Genomic DNA, 18,181 nt, shown 5'->3' on the forward strand with positions numbered 1-18,181 from the left:
GGTTATACGTGAAGGCCGGAGATTGTAGTGGAGACACAAGGAGAAGGTTCTGGCAGTGGAATGTGCCGGGCTTCAGGGTTCTGGAACGCCGGGCGGTGAATGCGCAGCCCCGAGCCGAGCCCAGCCCCGCGCGCTGAGCCTGCTGCAGCGCCCAGAGCCCGCGAGCCATGTGAGAGGACAGTATGTGTGTCAATTGTTCAAGCTGGGCTCCTACTACTCTTCATTGTCGAGGACGGGGGTGGGGGGGTACAAGCTTCTATCAGACAGTCTAACAGTCGGGTCGTTTTTTTTTCAAAAGGGGATCCTGCTTGTCCATTTTTATTGAAAACGAACTAAGCCGTTTATATCTTTACATTGATGAAGCCGTGGGATTACCAACGGGGGGGATTATTTGTTTATTTTAATAATGGAGGGTCTAAGGAAGGAGAGAACGTCTTATGTTATAGTTGGTTTGAAAGTGAATATCGTAGATTTAAAGTCTCCAAAACGGGCATGGCACTGAGTAAGGGAAGGGCTGGCTAGCACTTGTCAGATGCGGATATTGTGAACGAAATTAATCACCGATTGGATTATTTGTATTATTTTCGTGTCTTGTTAGGAAATCAGTAAGGAAACCAGCTTCTTGGCCCAGTAGCTTCAGGCAGTTGATGCTCATCCCCGTCATATCTTTGGGTAACTGCCCAGACGATCAGTCCATGACCTCTCAGCTACCACTAAAGTAACCGTCCAGAGTTCTCTCGCTGTCCTCTTCATCTCGATCTTATTTCCTTTTATAGATACTGGATCACAAACAACATAGGTAAGGTTGTGTTTAATACTTCTCTTTAAATGATATTCTAGTTTTAATTCTGCTCGATCGCTTTTTCCAAAACGTGGGCGTGGAAGCCATCAGCAAATCTATCAGACATTATCCAAGCGATAGAGCAAGTAAGTCGCCTGCAATTTGGCAGTCGTGACCAAAGTAAATGAACAACAAGGACTAGACTGTTCAGAGAGAGAAAGTGCGTCTTTACACATGTAATCGGGAAGGCTCGTTACCTAGGATTCCCAAATGTGGATATTCTGCATTTAGTCTGGAATTGTAAATTTAGTCTGGGACTATAGATTGGTTTTGTTTTTTGTAATCCAAATACATTGTTTATTTTTGTTAAACCGATTAAAGGAAATTGAAATATTAAGTAGTGACGTAACTGGGGCGTGCAATACTCCAGTGTCTGCTTTTCAAAGTCTCAGTTTTCAAAAGTTAACGTTTGACACTTTATGTTAAATGTATGTTGAGGTTCATTTTTTTTCTAATTAACCTTCATTGTTCAATTCTCGCTATCGCCCGTATGAATCTGTTAATTTAAAAGCAAATTCTATTAATCGTTCTTTTCTTTGTTAAATTGAATTTACCTTGCTCTAAAAAGTGCTTTTCTCAAATTCTTTGGTGTAGGATATGGTTTATCACTACCGTTTTCGTGAGAACGAAGTGTATGATGATTGGAGGAGATTAATATTGCACGTTTTACTTTTCATTTAGTAAAGAATGGTTCAATTAGAAGATTTTTTATGTTCACAAATTAATCTTGAATTGTTCTAGCAAAGCATCCAATCAGAAAATTGGATTTTATGGTTGCAGTTCAAGTAACTTTGGAAATCTCACTCCAGCCATGGAATATAACCACAACCATAGTATGTCTGAACATTATGCACATACCACACTTTCAGGCTGTTTCTTGTGATAATGGTATCCAGTTTATGTTTGATTCAGTTTTGTACAGTACACTTATTAGTTATGATCTGAACTTGGTTTAATTGTATGCGGTGACCTTGGCAGCCACTGCCCTATGGGCAATAGCTGTTTTGCTAGAATGCACAATTTGTAATTCAGTTGATTTTTGTTTTGCATTTTGTACAAAAATCTACCATTGTTTCTGCAGGGCCAGGCAGAGGAGGTAGAGGCATGGCAATGAACAGAAAGGAAATACAGCGTGGAAGCTGGATATTGGTGAAAGGCACAATCCGATTTCTTTTTATGGTGATCAACAACCTGGCTGCAATTCCATCCTATATTTTGTATCTCATAGTTCTTCAGCCATTGAAATTACTTAATAGTAAACTGTTCTGGCACATGGAAGGAATAATGTTCAAATGGCTGTTGGCTATGGTGTCTTCGTGGGGTTGGACAGCAGGCTACACAGGTAGGAATTTAAGAGGAGTTGCTATAGATTGTTGCATCGCTAAATGAAGTACAATTTGATATATTTGTACACTGGTAGTATTTGAGAGTGTGTGCTAACCTTTGTGTAGAAATCAATAAATCATCAGCAAATATGTTTATTTTTCTGCTTTTCAAACACTTGATCCATAGTTATTCTGTTGGGAAGAAGGTTGGCAGGTAATCTGATCCAGCAATTTGTCAGTCTTGCTCTGATGCTATCTGAGAGCAGTAAGAATATTTACGTAGGTCTTGTCCAATGACACTTTTTTTTATTCCTCCTTCCTTGTGGGCAGTATTGAGCTCCACTTAGCATTCAGCTCCCATTTCTGAATGAACAGAGAAATTTGTGGAAAAATGTATGGTGTCTGCATCTGACTTTCATTGTCTTTTCTTAAATTTGTCTTTTGTAAAAAGGCAAGACCCAAAGAGTAATTGAGGAAACTTATTTCTGTCACTACTTAGTGCTCAGTAACACTTGTTTCCCTCCAGTAATTTCTCTTAGGGGGTTTGAGTGTGTCAACTCTGGCTCAGGTTGGTAGCACACTTACCTCTGAGTCCCAAGCTTTCCAGGCTTAAGTCCCACTCCAGGGTTTGAGCACAAAAATCAAGGCTGACATTCCAGTGCAGTGCTGAGGGAGTGCTGTACTGTTGTAGGTGCGATCCTTCAGATGAGGCATTAAACCGAGGCCCCTTCTCTACTCAAGTGGATGTAAAAGATCCCATGACACTATTTCGAAGAAGAGTATCATAGTTATCCCTGGTGTCCTGGCCAATATTTGGCCCTCGCTCAACATCACAAAAGCATGATCTGGCCATTATTACATTGGTGTTTTTGGGAGTTTGCTGTGCGCAAATTCAAAAGTACTCATTGGCTGGCTGTAAATTGTTTTGAGAAGTGCAGTGGTTGTGAAAAGCACTATATAAATGCAAACTTTTCATTTAATTCTGTAAGAATTGTGGAATATATGTTTTTCTTAAGCAGAAAAACAAACATGAGTATACAAGTCTATTTAAAATTTACTCTTTTGATCATGCTTTCAGTCACCTTTTGTAGCCCACTGTTGTTCACTGCCATCGTTTCTATGCAGTAACATTGGACTTTTTACTGTGTTTAAAAACTCCAAGTTGTTGTTGTTTTTGTTTTTGTTTATGCCATTTGTTAGAATTGGTGAGTGAAAAATTCAAAATTATGTGGGGGATAATACTGCTGCTAAGAATTTCTGTTCCTTGAAGTTTTGTTGAGTGATTCTACCTTTTTCTCCCTCTTCTTTCATTGTTTCCTATGATGCATCTTTCCATTGGCAAGTGGCTTAATCCAGGATTTCTGCCCTCATACTCTGAAATTAGTCACTGGAAGGTGTGAGCCAGTTCCCCATGGGTGTGGAGATAGAGTTAAATTTACTTGAAATTGTTGAAATCAGTATAACGTGCAGAAAACTGAAGATTCAAACATTTTGCTCAGCAGTACATCAGGTGCTTACGAAAAACTTCTAACAACTTCTAATACTATTAGTAAAGAATGTGTTCTAAAATATTCTGTACATCAGTAATCTTATGGAAATATAAAATATTGACAAGCTTTTTTAAAAAAAGACCAACATGCCACTGCTTGGAGATTAAGAAAGTTCCAGAAAACTTTATTTTGTTATTCAACTTGTGATATGCCACAGTGTTACCCAACTACCTGCTCAAATCTCTGCCCCATCCATCCTCATTTCTAACCACAAATGTGAGAAGCTCATTATTTGCGTTATCACCAAAGTAGAGACTATCTTTTTAGCTGCCTCTGCTCCCACCATCTTCTTGCCCACCAAGCCAATTCCTGCCTACCTAGCTTGTGAATGCCCATCTCTTCCTCACCAGGTTCAAACCATTCTTGAGGCCCATCTTGTGCTCTCTTGGCCCTGTTCTTACTAGACTGCTGATCACCCAACTTCACGCCTGGTCCAATGCAAACTGACATTGTAAATGGCTTTCTTTCAAAACCTCCATCACCCCTCTCTCAGAAAAAAACCCCACCCTTGATTCCTCTGTCTTTTCACACTATTGTCTAATTCCCAACTTTCCTTACCTCCCCATATCCTTGATTGTGTTGTTTCCAGATTGCTCATTTCTCCCTCAACTCTGTATTTTATTCCCTGTAGTCAGATTCCCACCTCTCCCACTGTACTTATTTATTTATTGTGTGCATAGTCACTGAACCAAGCGATAGCCTTGTCAGTGGTTAGATGGAGTTCTTTAAGCCTGTCTTCAAGTTTAGTCAGCGGACACTCCTTGACAGTGTGAATCGTTGTTTGGATTGCACGACAGCTGCAGCCTGGATAGCCTTGGCGACCCCATTGATGTTGGGTGGCTGCACAGAGACCTTGGCCAGTCTTGAAATGATTTTAAAAGGGCCAACTGTTGCTATGGAAAATTGAAGCCGGGTGGACAAGCAATGGGGTCTACAGTGATGGTGGTTTCAGGTGGATGTTTCCTCCTGCCATAGGTGTTACTCCTTGGCAAGGTGGGTTTAACCATATGGGGTGACGTGAGGGAAGGCATGGTGGGTTGAGGAGCTCATTGAATAAGGGCAGGCTTGGGTTCAAGTGGACCTTCTCCAGTAGCTTGCTTGTTGCAATTACCCTCCTGATGTGGGGTGGGGATAGGCAATGTTGCTTAGGACTGGGAGCCAGAGGAGGTGAGTTGATTGAAGAGTACCAGTGATGATGTCCATTGTTGAGTTGCACATTGAAAAGTTTGGTCTGAAAAGATTGGTACCATATTGGGGCACAGTATTTTGCAGTTAAGTATGTGATGGAAAGAGCAGAGGTCCTTAAGGTCTTGGCCTGTGTTCCCCGTGAGGTACTGGCAAGCTTACTGAGGAAGTTGTTGCAGGTTTTAATCTTTTCTGCTGTTATGATGAGGTGCTGTCTGTATGTGAGGATTCTGTCAAGGGTGCTGCCTAGATAAACAAGGTCGGGATTGTACTTCAGTCTCTGGCCATGCAGGGTGATGTTCAGTTCCCTCTTAGTGCTGATATTGTGAAGGCGGACTGTGTGAGAGACTGCTTTACTGGTGCTTGGTTGTAGGCACCATGTCTTGCAGTAGTTGGCCAGCTTTGCAATATCGTTGTTTAGTGCATCTTCCAGCTGAGGGAAAGCCTGAGCCTGTATGCCACAACAGATGTCATCTGCATAGATAAACGTCCGGGAGTGGATTGGGGTGGGCACAATTTGAACAGGGTTGGGGCTAAGACGGACCTCTGGGTAGCTCATTTGTCTGATTCCTCTAGGTGCTAGTCTTGCCGGCCAAATGTACCCTGAACTGTCTGTCCCAGAATAGCAATTCAATGACGTCAGTAACTCGAAGGGAGAACTCTTGATATTTTAATTAATAGGCCAGTGTGCCAGACTGTATCATACACTGCAGTGAGGTCAAGGAAAATTGCCCCTGTTTTGAGATTTCTTTGTAAACCATTTTCAATTGAAGTAGTTAATGCGAGGAGCTGATCATAAGTGCTTCTTTGCACTTAGGATGTTTTCCACTTCTGGCTTGATCCACTGTAGGGTTAGGTGCTTTACTACCTTGAAGCATACTGATAGCAGGGATATTGGTCAATAGTTGGATAATTTTGGGTCTTTGCCTGGCTTTGAGAGGCTGATGACGTTAGACATGTGCCAGGATTTTAGCAGTCTTCCCTTGAAGATGACCTTTGTCAACCAGGGGTGGGCCCCTGGGGCAAGGAGTACCAGGAATTCAGAGAGGATGTTGTCATAACCAGTAGCAGTTCCTGGCTTGTTGGTTTTTGTAGTATTTAGTCCAACTCCAGGGTGGTAAAGGACTCAGATCTGGAATTGTGCTGCCTATGGAAGGATCTCCACTTGCTCTGGATTTGCTTCTTCACTTTTTTTTCCCAGCAGTGCTTTTCCCATGTGAAGGAGATGGCTCACTACCTGACTGGTATTTACAAATGGGTGGCTTAACGTTAATGGTTGCTAGGCTGCTCTGAGGTGGCCTAGGACTCTCCAACATTTCCGACTTGAGTGGGTGAAATCAGGTTTTTTTTTGTCTCTTCCCACCTGGCCTGGCGAGCACAATCCAGGGATTCAATCAGATGGCCTGCCACATCTGGGTTGCCACACCTGGGTCACCCGGAGGATCCCTATTGTTGGAGTAGGAAGGCAGACTCCTCTTCCAGGCAAGGGATGTACACAGGGTGGTATTTCCTTGGAATGGTTCTGGTGGCGGCTATATAGATGGCTCTGCAGAAGCGACTGTATGCCAGCTGTATAAGGATATTTTGGGATGGTAGCGATGGAACATTTTGTTCCAATATCTTGCTGTATTCCTCCTAGTTGGCTTTTTGCAGGTTCCACTGCTCCTTCTTTGAGCTGGTGACGATTGGAGTTGAAGTCCAACTTGGATCAATGATGGGCTATGTAGAAAACTGAGCAAGACTTGGCATGATGCAGGAAATGGATTGCTGTGTACTGAGCTGACCCAGCACACGTGATGAGGGTCCAATTTTTTTTTTTATGGCTGTGATCATGGTTTATTACTTCTCAATCTCTTTCCAATTTTTGACAACCAATTTTCCTATCCTCCTCCGTTGTACAGTTCACAAGGGCTGCTTGCCTGGTTCCACTTTTACTTGTACAATCATAGCCAGAGCATTTCCACCAATTGCTTTTCTCCTTAGTATACATTGTCTCCTCCAAAGTTCTCCTGGGACCTATACTTGGTTCACTCCTCTCCTAGATGTTGCCCTTCATTTTCAGATATTGAATTGAAAAGTCTTCTGCAGGCATATAAATAGTAAAATGGTGGTAAAAGGAGGAGTAGGGCTGATTAGGGATCAAAAAGGGGATTTACACATGGGGGACATGGCTAAGGTATTGAATTAATACTTTACATCTGTCTTTACCAAGGAAAAAGATGCTACCCAGGCCATGGTGGGAGAGGAGGAAATTCAATCACTAAAAATGTTTAAAATTGATAAAGAGGAGGTATTGGATGGACTGTCTGTATTTAAAGTGACAAGCACCAAGACTGGATGAGATGCATCTAAGGATATGGAAAGGAGGGTGGAAATTGCATAGGCACGGGCCATAATTTTTCAGTTGTCCTTAAAACTCTGGGGTGGTGCCAGAGGATTGGAGAGTTGCAAACAATACGCCCTTGTTCAAAAGAGGGTGTAGGGATAAGCCCGGCAACTACAAACCAGTCAGTTTAACTTCAGTGGTGGGGAAACTTCTAGAAACTAAAATTCGGGACAAATAATAGTCATATGGACAATTAAGGAGAGCCAGCATGGATTTATTAAGGGGAAATTGTGTTTCACTAACTTGCTGGAATTTTTTGAAGAGGTAACAGATAGGGTTGATGAGGATAATGCTGTTGATATGGTGCACATGAACTTTCAAAAGGCATTTGATATAGTGCCATACAACAGACTTGTGAGAGAAGTTATTGCTCATGAATTAAAAGGGACAGTAGCAACGTGGATACAAAATTGGCTGAGTGACAGGAAACAGAGTAATGGTTAATGGATGTTTTTTGTGCTGGTGTAGTGGCGTTCCCCAGGGGTCGGTATTGGCACCCTTGCTTTTCCTGATGAATGATCTAGACCTTGGTGCACAGGGAACAATTTCAAAATTTGCAGACAATACAAAACTTGGAAGCATTGTGAACCATGAGGAAGACGGTGTTGAACTTCAAAAGGGCATAGACGAGTTGGTGGTATGGGCAGATAGGTGGCAAATGAAGTTCAATGCAGAGAAATATGAGGTGATACATTTTGGTATGAAGAACATGGAGAGACAATGTAAAATAAAGGGTTCTACTCTAGAGGGGGTGCAAGATGTCATGAAGCTATTAATGTATATAGTGTTATTGGAAATTATTTTTTAAATAGAGATTTAGTCTGTGGGTGTCTGTGTGTGTTTTAATTGGATTAAAGCCAGCTAGTCTGGGTGCTTTGATGTACAATAGTTTTGAGATGTAATCAGTAAGGTAGAGTGCATTTGCATTTTGTTGAATAAAGCATTCAAGAAGGGGAATGAAATCTTGCACCTAGCTAGGAGACACCAAGCAATATGTTTATATTACTAATAAAATTGGTACTATGAAAGGGGTTTTATTGTTAGAACAGGTGGAGTTTAAAGGGCCTAGTGATACCATGAAAATTTGCATTCAAAGAGAAGTGCTGGGTGTAACAGAAAGCAGTTTTGTGTGTGCAGGGCAGAAGCATATAACATCAAAGCAACTGTAAGCCTACAACTACCTGCAATTGAACCAAAGTGAAAGGAACCTCATTTTGAATTTATAAGGTGAAAATGCTTTGTCTGGTGTCTGTGGTCTATGGGCTGTTGTTGCCTTCGTGGAGATTAGTTTGGGAATTTGTTAAAAGTTATGATAGTAATTTGTAGCCATGTGTATATGTTTAACTTGTGTAAATTAATAAATGTCTAATGTAGTTTGGTATAAAAGTCTCTCGAACTGGTGGTCTTATTCCTGAATTTAGAGCTGCAGCTCAAAACATACCACTTGAAAATATAGGTTATGACAGTTGTTTAAAGTTTCCTTCTGGGATTTTAAATAACAGCCTTTACCAACTGCTGGGTCATAACAGAGGGACCTGGGTGTATATGTGCATGTCATTAAAGGTGGCAGGACAGGTTGAGAGTAGTTAATAAAGCATATGGTATCCTAGGCATTATTAATAAGGGCATAGAGTACAAGAGCAAGGAGGTTATGTTGAACTTGTATAAGACCCCAGCTGGAGTATTGCGAACAGTTTTGGGTGCCGCATTTTAAGAAGGACATGAAGGCATTGGACAGAGTGCAGAAGAGATTTATGAGAATGGTTCCAGGAATCAGGAACTTCAGTTATGAAGTAAGATTGGAGAAGTTGGGACTCTTTTTTTACCCTTGGAGAAAAGAGGGCTGAGAGGAGATTTGATAGAGGTATTCAAAATCATGAGGGGTCTGGACAGAGTAGATAGGGAGAAATTGTTCCCATGCATGAAAGGATCAAGAACGCGAGAGCACAGATTTAAAGTAATTGGCAAAAGAAGCAAAAATGATAATGAGAGAACATTTTCACACATTGAGTGGTTAGAGCCTAGAATGCACTGCCTGAGTGTCCTGGAGGCAGGCTCAATCGAGGCATTCAAGAGGGAATTGGAAGATTATTTGAAAAGAAACACTCTCCAGGGTTATGGGGAGAAGGCAGGAGAATGACACTAGGTGAAATGCTCATTTGGAGAGCTAGTGCAGACACAATGGGCGAGTGGCCTCCTTCTATACTGCAGCAATTCTATGATTCTATGTATACTGCCGACATCCAACTCTTCCTGTCCACTGTCACTCTTGATCCCATTACTGGTTCTGTGCTGTCAGACTGTCCAACCAGCTTTTGATGAGCCATAACTTCCTCTAGCTAAACATTAGACTGACCAAAGCCATTGTCTTAGGCTCCCACCGTTAGTGAACCATCAACTCAGATATCTCCTTCTGTCATTGCCTCAACTGAATCAAATAGTTTGCATTACTTGCTCCTAAACTGACACCATGTCCCTACCATCACAATGGCTGCTTACTTCCACCTTCATAACTTCATCCACCATTGTCCTTATTTCAGCCCATCTGTCCCACTATGCATTGTCGCCTCCAAATTCAACAATACCAATGCTCTCAACAACTTCAGATCATGAATTCTCTCTTCCATCCCCACCCCCTTTCCGATCCCCCTTTTTCCAATTATTTATAATTAAAAAAAAAATTATATATTTTTCTTTTCCAGCCTATTTCTATTATTTTTAAATTTTATTTCCATCCATTGTTTTGTCTCTACTTTTTAGCCTATTTCGATCCCTTCCCCCCCACCTCACCCCCACTAGAGCTATCTGTCACTTGCTCGTCCTGCTTTCTACCCTTAATGTCACCATTAGCACATTCCTTAGCTAACATCGCCACCGTCAACACCCCTTTGTCCTTTTGCCTATGACATCTTTGGCAATCTCCTCTTTGCCTCCACCTATCACTGGCCCTCTATCCAGCTCTACCTGTCCCACCCCCCTCAACCAGCTTATATTTCACCTCATTTCTACTTTTCCTTAGTTCTGATGAAGAGTCATACGGACTCGAAACGTTAACTGCATTCCTCTCTGCAGATGCTGTCTGACCTGCTGAGTTTTTCCAGCTACTTTTGTTTTTGAATACCAATGCTCTTCTAGCTGGCCTCCTATGCTCCACATCCTGTATACTTCAGCTCGTTGAAAAGTTCTGCCTACATCTTATCTTGTTCACTAATTAGCCTGTCTTTGTAGACCTACGCTGGTTTTCAGTTCCCCAATTTAAAATACCTTTTTTCTTCACTCGCTCAAGATGTGGGCATCACTGGCAAGGCCAACATTTATTACCCCTGAGAAGGTGGTGGTGAGAACCTTCTTGAACTGCTGCAGTCCATGCGGAGTAGGTACATCTACATTGCTGTTAGGTAGGGAGTTCCAGGATTTTGACCCAGTGGAGATGAAGGAATGGTGATAAATTTCCAAGTCAGGTTGGTGTGTGACTTGGTAGGAAACTTGGAGGTGGTGTTCTCATGCATTTGATGTTCATGTTCTTGTTCTTTTAGGTGGTGGAAGTCATGGGTTTGGAAGGTATTTTTAAAGAACCCTTGCTGAGTTGCTGCAACGCATCTTGTAGATGGTGCACATTGCAGCCTTGGTACACTGGTAGTGAAAGGAGTGAATATTTAAGTTGTGGATAGGATGCTAATCAGTGGGCTGCTTTGTCCTGGATGGTGTCAAGCCTCTTGAGTGTTGTTGGGTCTGCATTTAACCAAGCAAGTGGAGAGCATCCCAGCACAGCCCTGACATTTGTCTTGTAGATGGTGGAAAGGCTTTGGGATGCAGGAGGTGTTCCTTGCTGCAGAGTATCTGCGCTTGTAGCTACAGTATTTGTAGCACATCCAGTTAACTGTATGGTAATTGGTGACCTCTGGGATGTTGATGTGGGTGATTTAGTGTTGAATGTCAAGCGGAGACAGCTGGACTCTCCATCTCCACTGGGTCAAAATCCTGGAACTCCCTATCTAACAGCAATGTAGATGTACCTACTCCACATGGATTACAGCAGTTCAAGAAGGTACTCACCACCACCTTCTCAAGGGTAATAAATGTTGGCCTTGTCAGAGCATCCCTATTTCTGACCTTATGATGGAGGGAAGGTCATTGAAGCAACTGAAGATAGTTAGGCCTAAGACACTACCCTGAGGATTTCCTGGGGCTGAAAAGATTGGCCTCCAACAACCACATTTTCTTGCGATGGGTGTGACTCTAGCCATTGGAAAGCTTTCCTCCAATTCTCATTAACTTCAATTTTACTCAGGCCTCTTGATGCCACACTCAGTCAAACGCTGCAGTCACACTCACCTCGCCTCTGGAATTCAGCTCCTTGGTCCATGTTTGGACCAAGGCTAACATAAGGTCTGAAACTGAGTGGTCCTGGTAGAACCCACACTGAGCAATGGTAAGCAGGTTATTGGAGAGTTAATGCTGGTTTATAGCACCTTGATACCGTCCATCACTTTTTTGATGATTTGAGAGTAGGTAGATGGAGCAGTCATTGCCTTATCCCTTCTGTTCTTTAACCAGTGGTATACTTCACCCTGTTTCTTCCGCCAACCCTGCCAATTTCTGTTGTTCTTACTCCAACCTCTAAGACATCTCACCACCATTGGTAACCTTGCATTCAGACACCTGGCCCATGCTCTGAAACTCCCTCCCCAAACTACTTTGACCCTCCACTTTTCCTCCTTTTAAGACCCATTTTAGAACCGACTTATTTGACCAAGCTTTTGGCTGCCCTTTGGTTCAGTGTCCCTTGTTCAATGTTCAAATGTCACAGTGAAACATCATGGGACATTTTACTAGGTTAAAAAGCATTGTATAAGTGCAAGCTACTAATGATACTAGGCAAGTTTCCAAAGAAAAGACGAGTTGCTGTGAGTCATTTGACAACTTTCTAGTGACCATTTCATAGGCCATTAGATCTTGGTCACATGCCAGCACTTCATCAGGGATAGGATGTAAGGTAGAAAAAAGTAGAGAAAATACAATTCTGAAATGAGAGGACAGAATTCATGCATTTGAGAGAACAAGGCTGAGAACACTTAATTATTTTAAAGATGTTTTGACTTAATTACTGAAGTTGAAATATTGGCAATATGCATTAATGTAGAAATGGTCCCGTTCATACCAAACCATTTAGATATTTAATTATCTGAGCAAATATTCTCTTTATTGTTTGAACAGACTGTGCCTCGATTTTATAATCCACCAGCTAGCTATTATGTTTGATGCTGAATGTGATCCTATATTACTGCTCAGCAAGATATTTTATTACTGGAACGGGTGGCACTATAGAATTGTTATTAAATTCTGAACAATGAATCATTCCAATAAAAATAGGTAAGTGGTTAATCACAACATTGGGCGTGGCTTCTGGCAGGTTTGCTACGATTTATCCTTTTCAGGATTTCTCAGTATATTTTGTTCTTGCACAGTAACATACTGCTGGGGGCAGCACTCTACTCTGTTTCCATGGCTTTGCTGTGGGAGTGCTACTTGGCAATTTTCCATGATGTCCTGGCAAGTACAATATGTGCACTTCCTGTTTGCTTCCCACTTTAATGGTGAGTCTTTTACTGACCTCGAGAGTGCAGAAAGTAATGGAGTTGAACTCATAATTTCTTGGCTGTTTGCAAGAAACCTACTAGTTAGATGAACTGAGAATCTATTTTTAAAAAAAGGCTGAGGAAAATTCTAAATGATAACAAAATATTTTCAGATAATGCAATACAATATTCAAGTTTTATTAACTTGGAATATTATTATTATTTATTTGTTGGACCTAATTATAGTGAAAGTCTGATTAGTGGTAGAGATTACTGGTGCTGAGAGTTGAAGTGGAACTTGAGGACTAAAGCACAGCCACAGAATTTCTATTGTCAACAGGTCCCGAGGATCTCTAGTAAATCTCTTGGGCAAGTCGACTCTTCCATAATTCCATTAAATAAAAGTGAAATACTGGGGGATGCTGGAAATCTGAAATAAAAACTAAGTGCTGGAAACCCTCAGCAGGCCTGGCATCATCTGTGGAGAGAGAAACAGAGTTAACGCTTTAACGAATATGATGCACTTTGTTTTTTATCTCCCATAATTTCATACTGACTCCTGATTTCCTTACCATACTTATTTAGATGTTTGATTAGTGCCTCCTTCAACCTATCTTCTAACAAATTGCCCAGAGTAGATATGAGGGTCATATGGTCTTTGGTTTCCTGTGTCATCCATAAGGATTTTTTTAAAAAAAGAATTAGTGTTATCTTTTATCTACTTTCAAATTATCAGGTACTGTGCCCATTTGTGATGATTCTTCAACAATGGTGGTATGCCCATGGCCATTTTCATGAATCACTTGTACGAAGTCCAACTTGTGTCTTGTATCTCTTTACTACCTCAACTTATCTGATATCTGAAATTTTGGCTTCTTTGGTACTTTCTTGGTTACCCTAGAAATACAACTTCCTTGCTGGTCATCTCTGTGAAGACAGAAAATATAATTGATTTAGTACATTTTCTGTCATTTGTTATTATCGTCTTTCTGATATCTCCGTTCTGTTCAGCTGCTTGCTGTATGTGTATATATTTTTGTATATGCTTGACATTTCTTTTAATATTCCCTGCCATCCTAACCTCATTTTCTATTTTGTCTGCTGCCAAGTTTCTTCCTACATAATTTTGTTATGTTCATCTCAATCCATTTTACAACCTGTAGCTTTATCATTTAGGGACAGGTGTTTTTTTTCCTCCCTTATTCTAGCACTGTTACCCACATTGCTCAGTTCTTTCTTTTACTATGCTTTCCAACAGTAAGTAGGTGTGACAGCAATTTTTTTGAGTGATTGGTTCCAAATTCAATTATCTACAATACACAATCAGTGGGTCAAAACATTCATTTACACCCCATGGGGCTGTTTACAGCATGTTTGTTTTGCAACCACACTTTTCATGGTAAAGTTACCACATGTGAATTATGTGAATGTCTGACCGCCTAATGTTAAGTATGAGAAATATAATTTTAATGTCCATTGTTCTGGGATATTGTAAAGGAATCTAGAGCTATGTCATGGATATTATTATATAGAGTTACAATCATAGAATGTACAGTACAGAAATAAGCCATTCAGCCCAACTGGTCCATACTAGTGTTTATGCAGTACACAAGCTGCTTATGCTCCATGCTGAACCATTGGTGATTTGTAAATCAACGGTGGTGATATTTGGCTGGGTGGGGAGAGTGGAAGGGCATGGTCATGAATTCTGTGACAGGGTACCATCATCTGGATGAGGAACTGTGATTCAGAAGTCAGTAATTTTGGAGGGTCAGGACAGGAGAAACATACTTGTCATTTTTGACATTGGAAGGATTTTTGGCATTTGAAGAACATAATGTTATTTATAGTAATGATATACTTTGTGACAGACCCAAACTGTACCATCAGCAATCTCATGTATTCCTTTGTTAAAAAAAATCATGAATGCAGCATCCCAGAACCCATCAAAACACACCAATAATAGTGCAAAATATGGTGTGCATATGGTGGCCAACAGTAAAAATTATCTGCGCTCTGGACCATGACTGATCCAGGAGAGCAGAAGTCACTGCAAAAACACCTGTACTGGAAAATTGTATGGAATAAGAACAATTGGAATTGTCAGATTGGAAAATGTATACATCCAAAGGCAAATTGTAGACTCAATATCCTTATGTCCCTGCTCCGTTAGCAAAACCAGGGTGCCAGGTAAACATAATACTCTTTAGCACCCAGCCCTGCCAGTACAAACATCACGAGACAGATATCCAACTACCAAACTTGCCTCACAGCGGAAATTCACCCCAAATTCCTCTCCCCTCACTGAAGACAAACAAGGCTCCTCTTCCTTCCCACACCTCCACTAAAGACAACTAAGTCTCCTTCCCAAACTTGAAGACAAATTAGGCCTCTCTTGCCACCCAACTGAGGACAAATTGGATCCTCCTTGACTAATTGAACTTGCCTCCCCTATGATCTCCCAAGTATTCCAGAATGTACACTTAATAATTTAGTCATGTATTTTGTCATTATATGTTTATTCTGGAGAAGCTTTGTCAGGGTGATGCTTTTATAAGGCTAGTTCCCTGTTCTTGCACTGATCATTGACCGATAAATGGGCTTGGTTGCCAATAAAAATGGATAGGTTGTGTGCTTTTTGTTTTAGACCAGGAAGTCTATCTGCTGCAGAAAGACCAGATTTTTTGTTCTTGCTGGATGTTGAAGAGAAGAAACTGCTTGCTGCTAAGTTACAAATTTCATGATTGTTTCATGGAAACAGAATGTTGCTTTTGTCTTTCCTGCATTGTACTCTTGGAATTGTGGGTGGAACTCCTGCAATAGCTTTTTGAGGAAGGGGGGGTGGGTGAGAGAGAGAACAGTAATTGAATATTGAAGCCCAGCCTCTGCTGTTTAGTTCCCAGGCTTTGCCAAGTTAAATGATTCTGGCTAGGCTGCAATAGGAGCATTATAGTGGATCTTCTTACTTAGACTGAGTGGAAAGTGCACATATAAATGTTGGGGTACTAGGATCAGGCTTGACTGTGATGTGACCCATTAGCTTGCTAGCATTGGCTGTGCTTAAGTGAAGAAGGATCACTTCAATAAAGTAAGGAAAGGAAGCCTCCTTTATGTGGGACTTTGCTGCAAAGCTGTGATGCACCTGTTTCAGGTACAATCAATTTACTTTGAAATACAGAACCTGTCACATAGACAAAGCCACATTAATAGCAATCAGATAGATGACCTTTGTTGTGGTTGAAGTGGGGAATGGTGGCCGGGACACCAGGAGAAGTTGTTGACCCTCCACAAGTAGTGCCTTGGCCTATTTAGCTGAACAGGTGGAACATCTCATCTAATTGACATGAACTGGAATGCCAACCTAGATTTTTTTTTAAGTACAGTGAGACTTAAATCTACAATCTTCAAGCTCAATGACTCAGCCAAGTTAATGTAGTTACCGAAACGCAGCTGGTAGGTGTAGCGGAACTGCAATTTTTAATGCCTTTGGGAAATAAAAGAAAAATCTAGTTGGACATCTTTCATTCTGTAGTTACACCAAGATCCTGGTTCCTCAATCAGATTTGTTTTGTTCTTATTTTTAGCTTTGATCTTGTCTAGTACTTCATGTGTGTTTTTACTGTTTGGACTCTTGACACTGTGGACTTTTCTAACTTAATTACTTCACCAACTGGCTTGCTGACCAGCAATATTCTGTTGTAGCTAGGATCTCAGTAAAGCCATATTTTAGATGCCTGAAATGCTCATAGTATGACTACTTTAACTGCCAAAAGCACACAGCAGTACAATTATAGCATTTTGCCCGTCTAAACTCTTTTTGCTGGGAGAGAGTTTTTTGACTTCCTATTGCTACAGGCTTGTTGGTAATGGGTGAGGCAAGTTGTGGTAATAAATTGAGTTTTGTACACAAAGCATCTTGGATTAACTAATTTTTGCTGCAGTGTATTGATGCCAATAAACTAAATAAATCTATTAACAGAAAATGCTGGAAAAACTCAGCAGGTCTGACAGCATCTTTGGAGAGAGAAACAGAGTTGATATTTTGAGTCTGTGTGACTCTGCAGAGCTAAAGAGGTAACAGAGAGGGTTGATGAGGGCAATGCTGTTGGTGTGGTGTACATGAACTTTCAAAAGGCATTTGATATAGTGCTACACAACAGACATGAACAGAAGGACAAAGGGAGTGTTAATGGTAGTGGTAAGGGCTAAAAAAAAGGTGCTGATAAGCGGCAAAGGTAAGAAAGCAGAATGTGATAGTAGCAGAACAAGGGTAAGCACTCTGAAAACAACATGAACAAGTAATAGATGGCCCTTGTGGGGGTTGGGTGGGGGGAGTGGGCCGTTGTGGGGAAAAAGGATCGAGAATGGGATAAAAAAGGGAATAAAACAATGAATAAATGAATAAAAATAAATTTAATTGCCTTACTGTTATGAGCCAACTACAAGCAGCATCAACAATCACAGTAAAGAAATTGCACTTTCTGCCTAAATGTTGGAGGGAAAAAGTATGGAGTCATGAGGTACCCATGAGGGACATCACGTTAAATTTCATTACATAATCTAATTTTGTTCTGCAGAGGTCGGGCACCAAACTTAATTAGTTGTACTCTTAATGGGTTGAAGGGCTTATCTTATGAAGAAAGGTTGAACAGGTTGGGCCTTTTCCCTTGAAGTTTAGAAGAAAGAGAGGTGATCTTATTGAAACCTATAAGATCTTGAAGAAACTTGTTAGGGTGGATACTGTGAGGATGTTTCCTATTGTGAGGGTGACTAGAACTCTCAGTTTAAGAATAAGAAGTATCTCTTCTAAGATGGAGATGAGAATTTTTTTTAGTTAGTATGTGGAATTTTCTTCCCTGGAAAGCAGTGGAGGCTGGGTCATTGAATTTATTTAAGGCTGACTTAGATTTTTGATAGACAAGGGAGTCCAGGGTTATGGGGGGCAGATAGGGAAGTGGAGTTGAGACCACGACCAGATCAGCCATGATATTGAATGGCGGAACAGGCTCGAAGGAGCAGCAGTAGGACATTCACTCCTAAGTTCTATGTTCCTAATGTCGTGAAAAGGGAGCAACTGAGCAAAGGAGCATTGGAAACATGCTGGGGATTCAGAGTATGCTTTAGATATATTGAATATAGTGCTTTACCTATTTTTGAGGTGGGGGGGACATAATGTCCTTTTAAGAAGATCTTCTTAAAATTCTCAAGATGCAAGTTTCTTTGTTCTGGTGGTGCTGTATTCTGGTATTATTTCCTCAATATCTGACCAGTGTATTCCCTGAATTATATTTTTTAAACCAGCCTACAACAATAAC

The 18,181-nt window shown here is 41.0% G+C and overlaps 1 protein-coding gene across 1 annotated transcript in view; it reads left to right on the forward strand.

Moving 5' to 3' along the window:
* Positions 1-60: 60 nt before the first annotated feature.
* The window catches only part of lpgat1 (lysophosphatidylglycerol acyltransferase 1), a 128,607-nt gene continuing 110,486 nt past the window's right edge, over positions 61-18,181 (forward strand). The window contains exons 1-2 of the mRNA XM_078557033.1: positions 61-169; positions 1,923-2,183. Coding sequence (XP_078413159.1) covers positions 100-169; positions 1,923-2,183 — 331 coding nt within the window. The 5' untranslated portion in view covers positions 61-99. The remainder of the gene's footprint in view (positions 170-1,922; positions 2,184-18,181) is intronic.

This window comes from Cetorhinus maximus, chromosome 14 (assembly GCF_964194155.1).
Source record: "Cetorhinus maximus chromosome 14, sCetMax3.hap1.1, whole genome shotgun sequence".
NCBI lineage: Eukaryota > Metazoa > Chordata > Chondrichthyes > Lamniformes > Cetorhinidae > Cetorhinus > Cetorhinus maximus.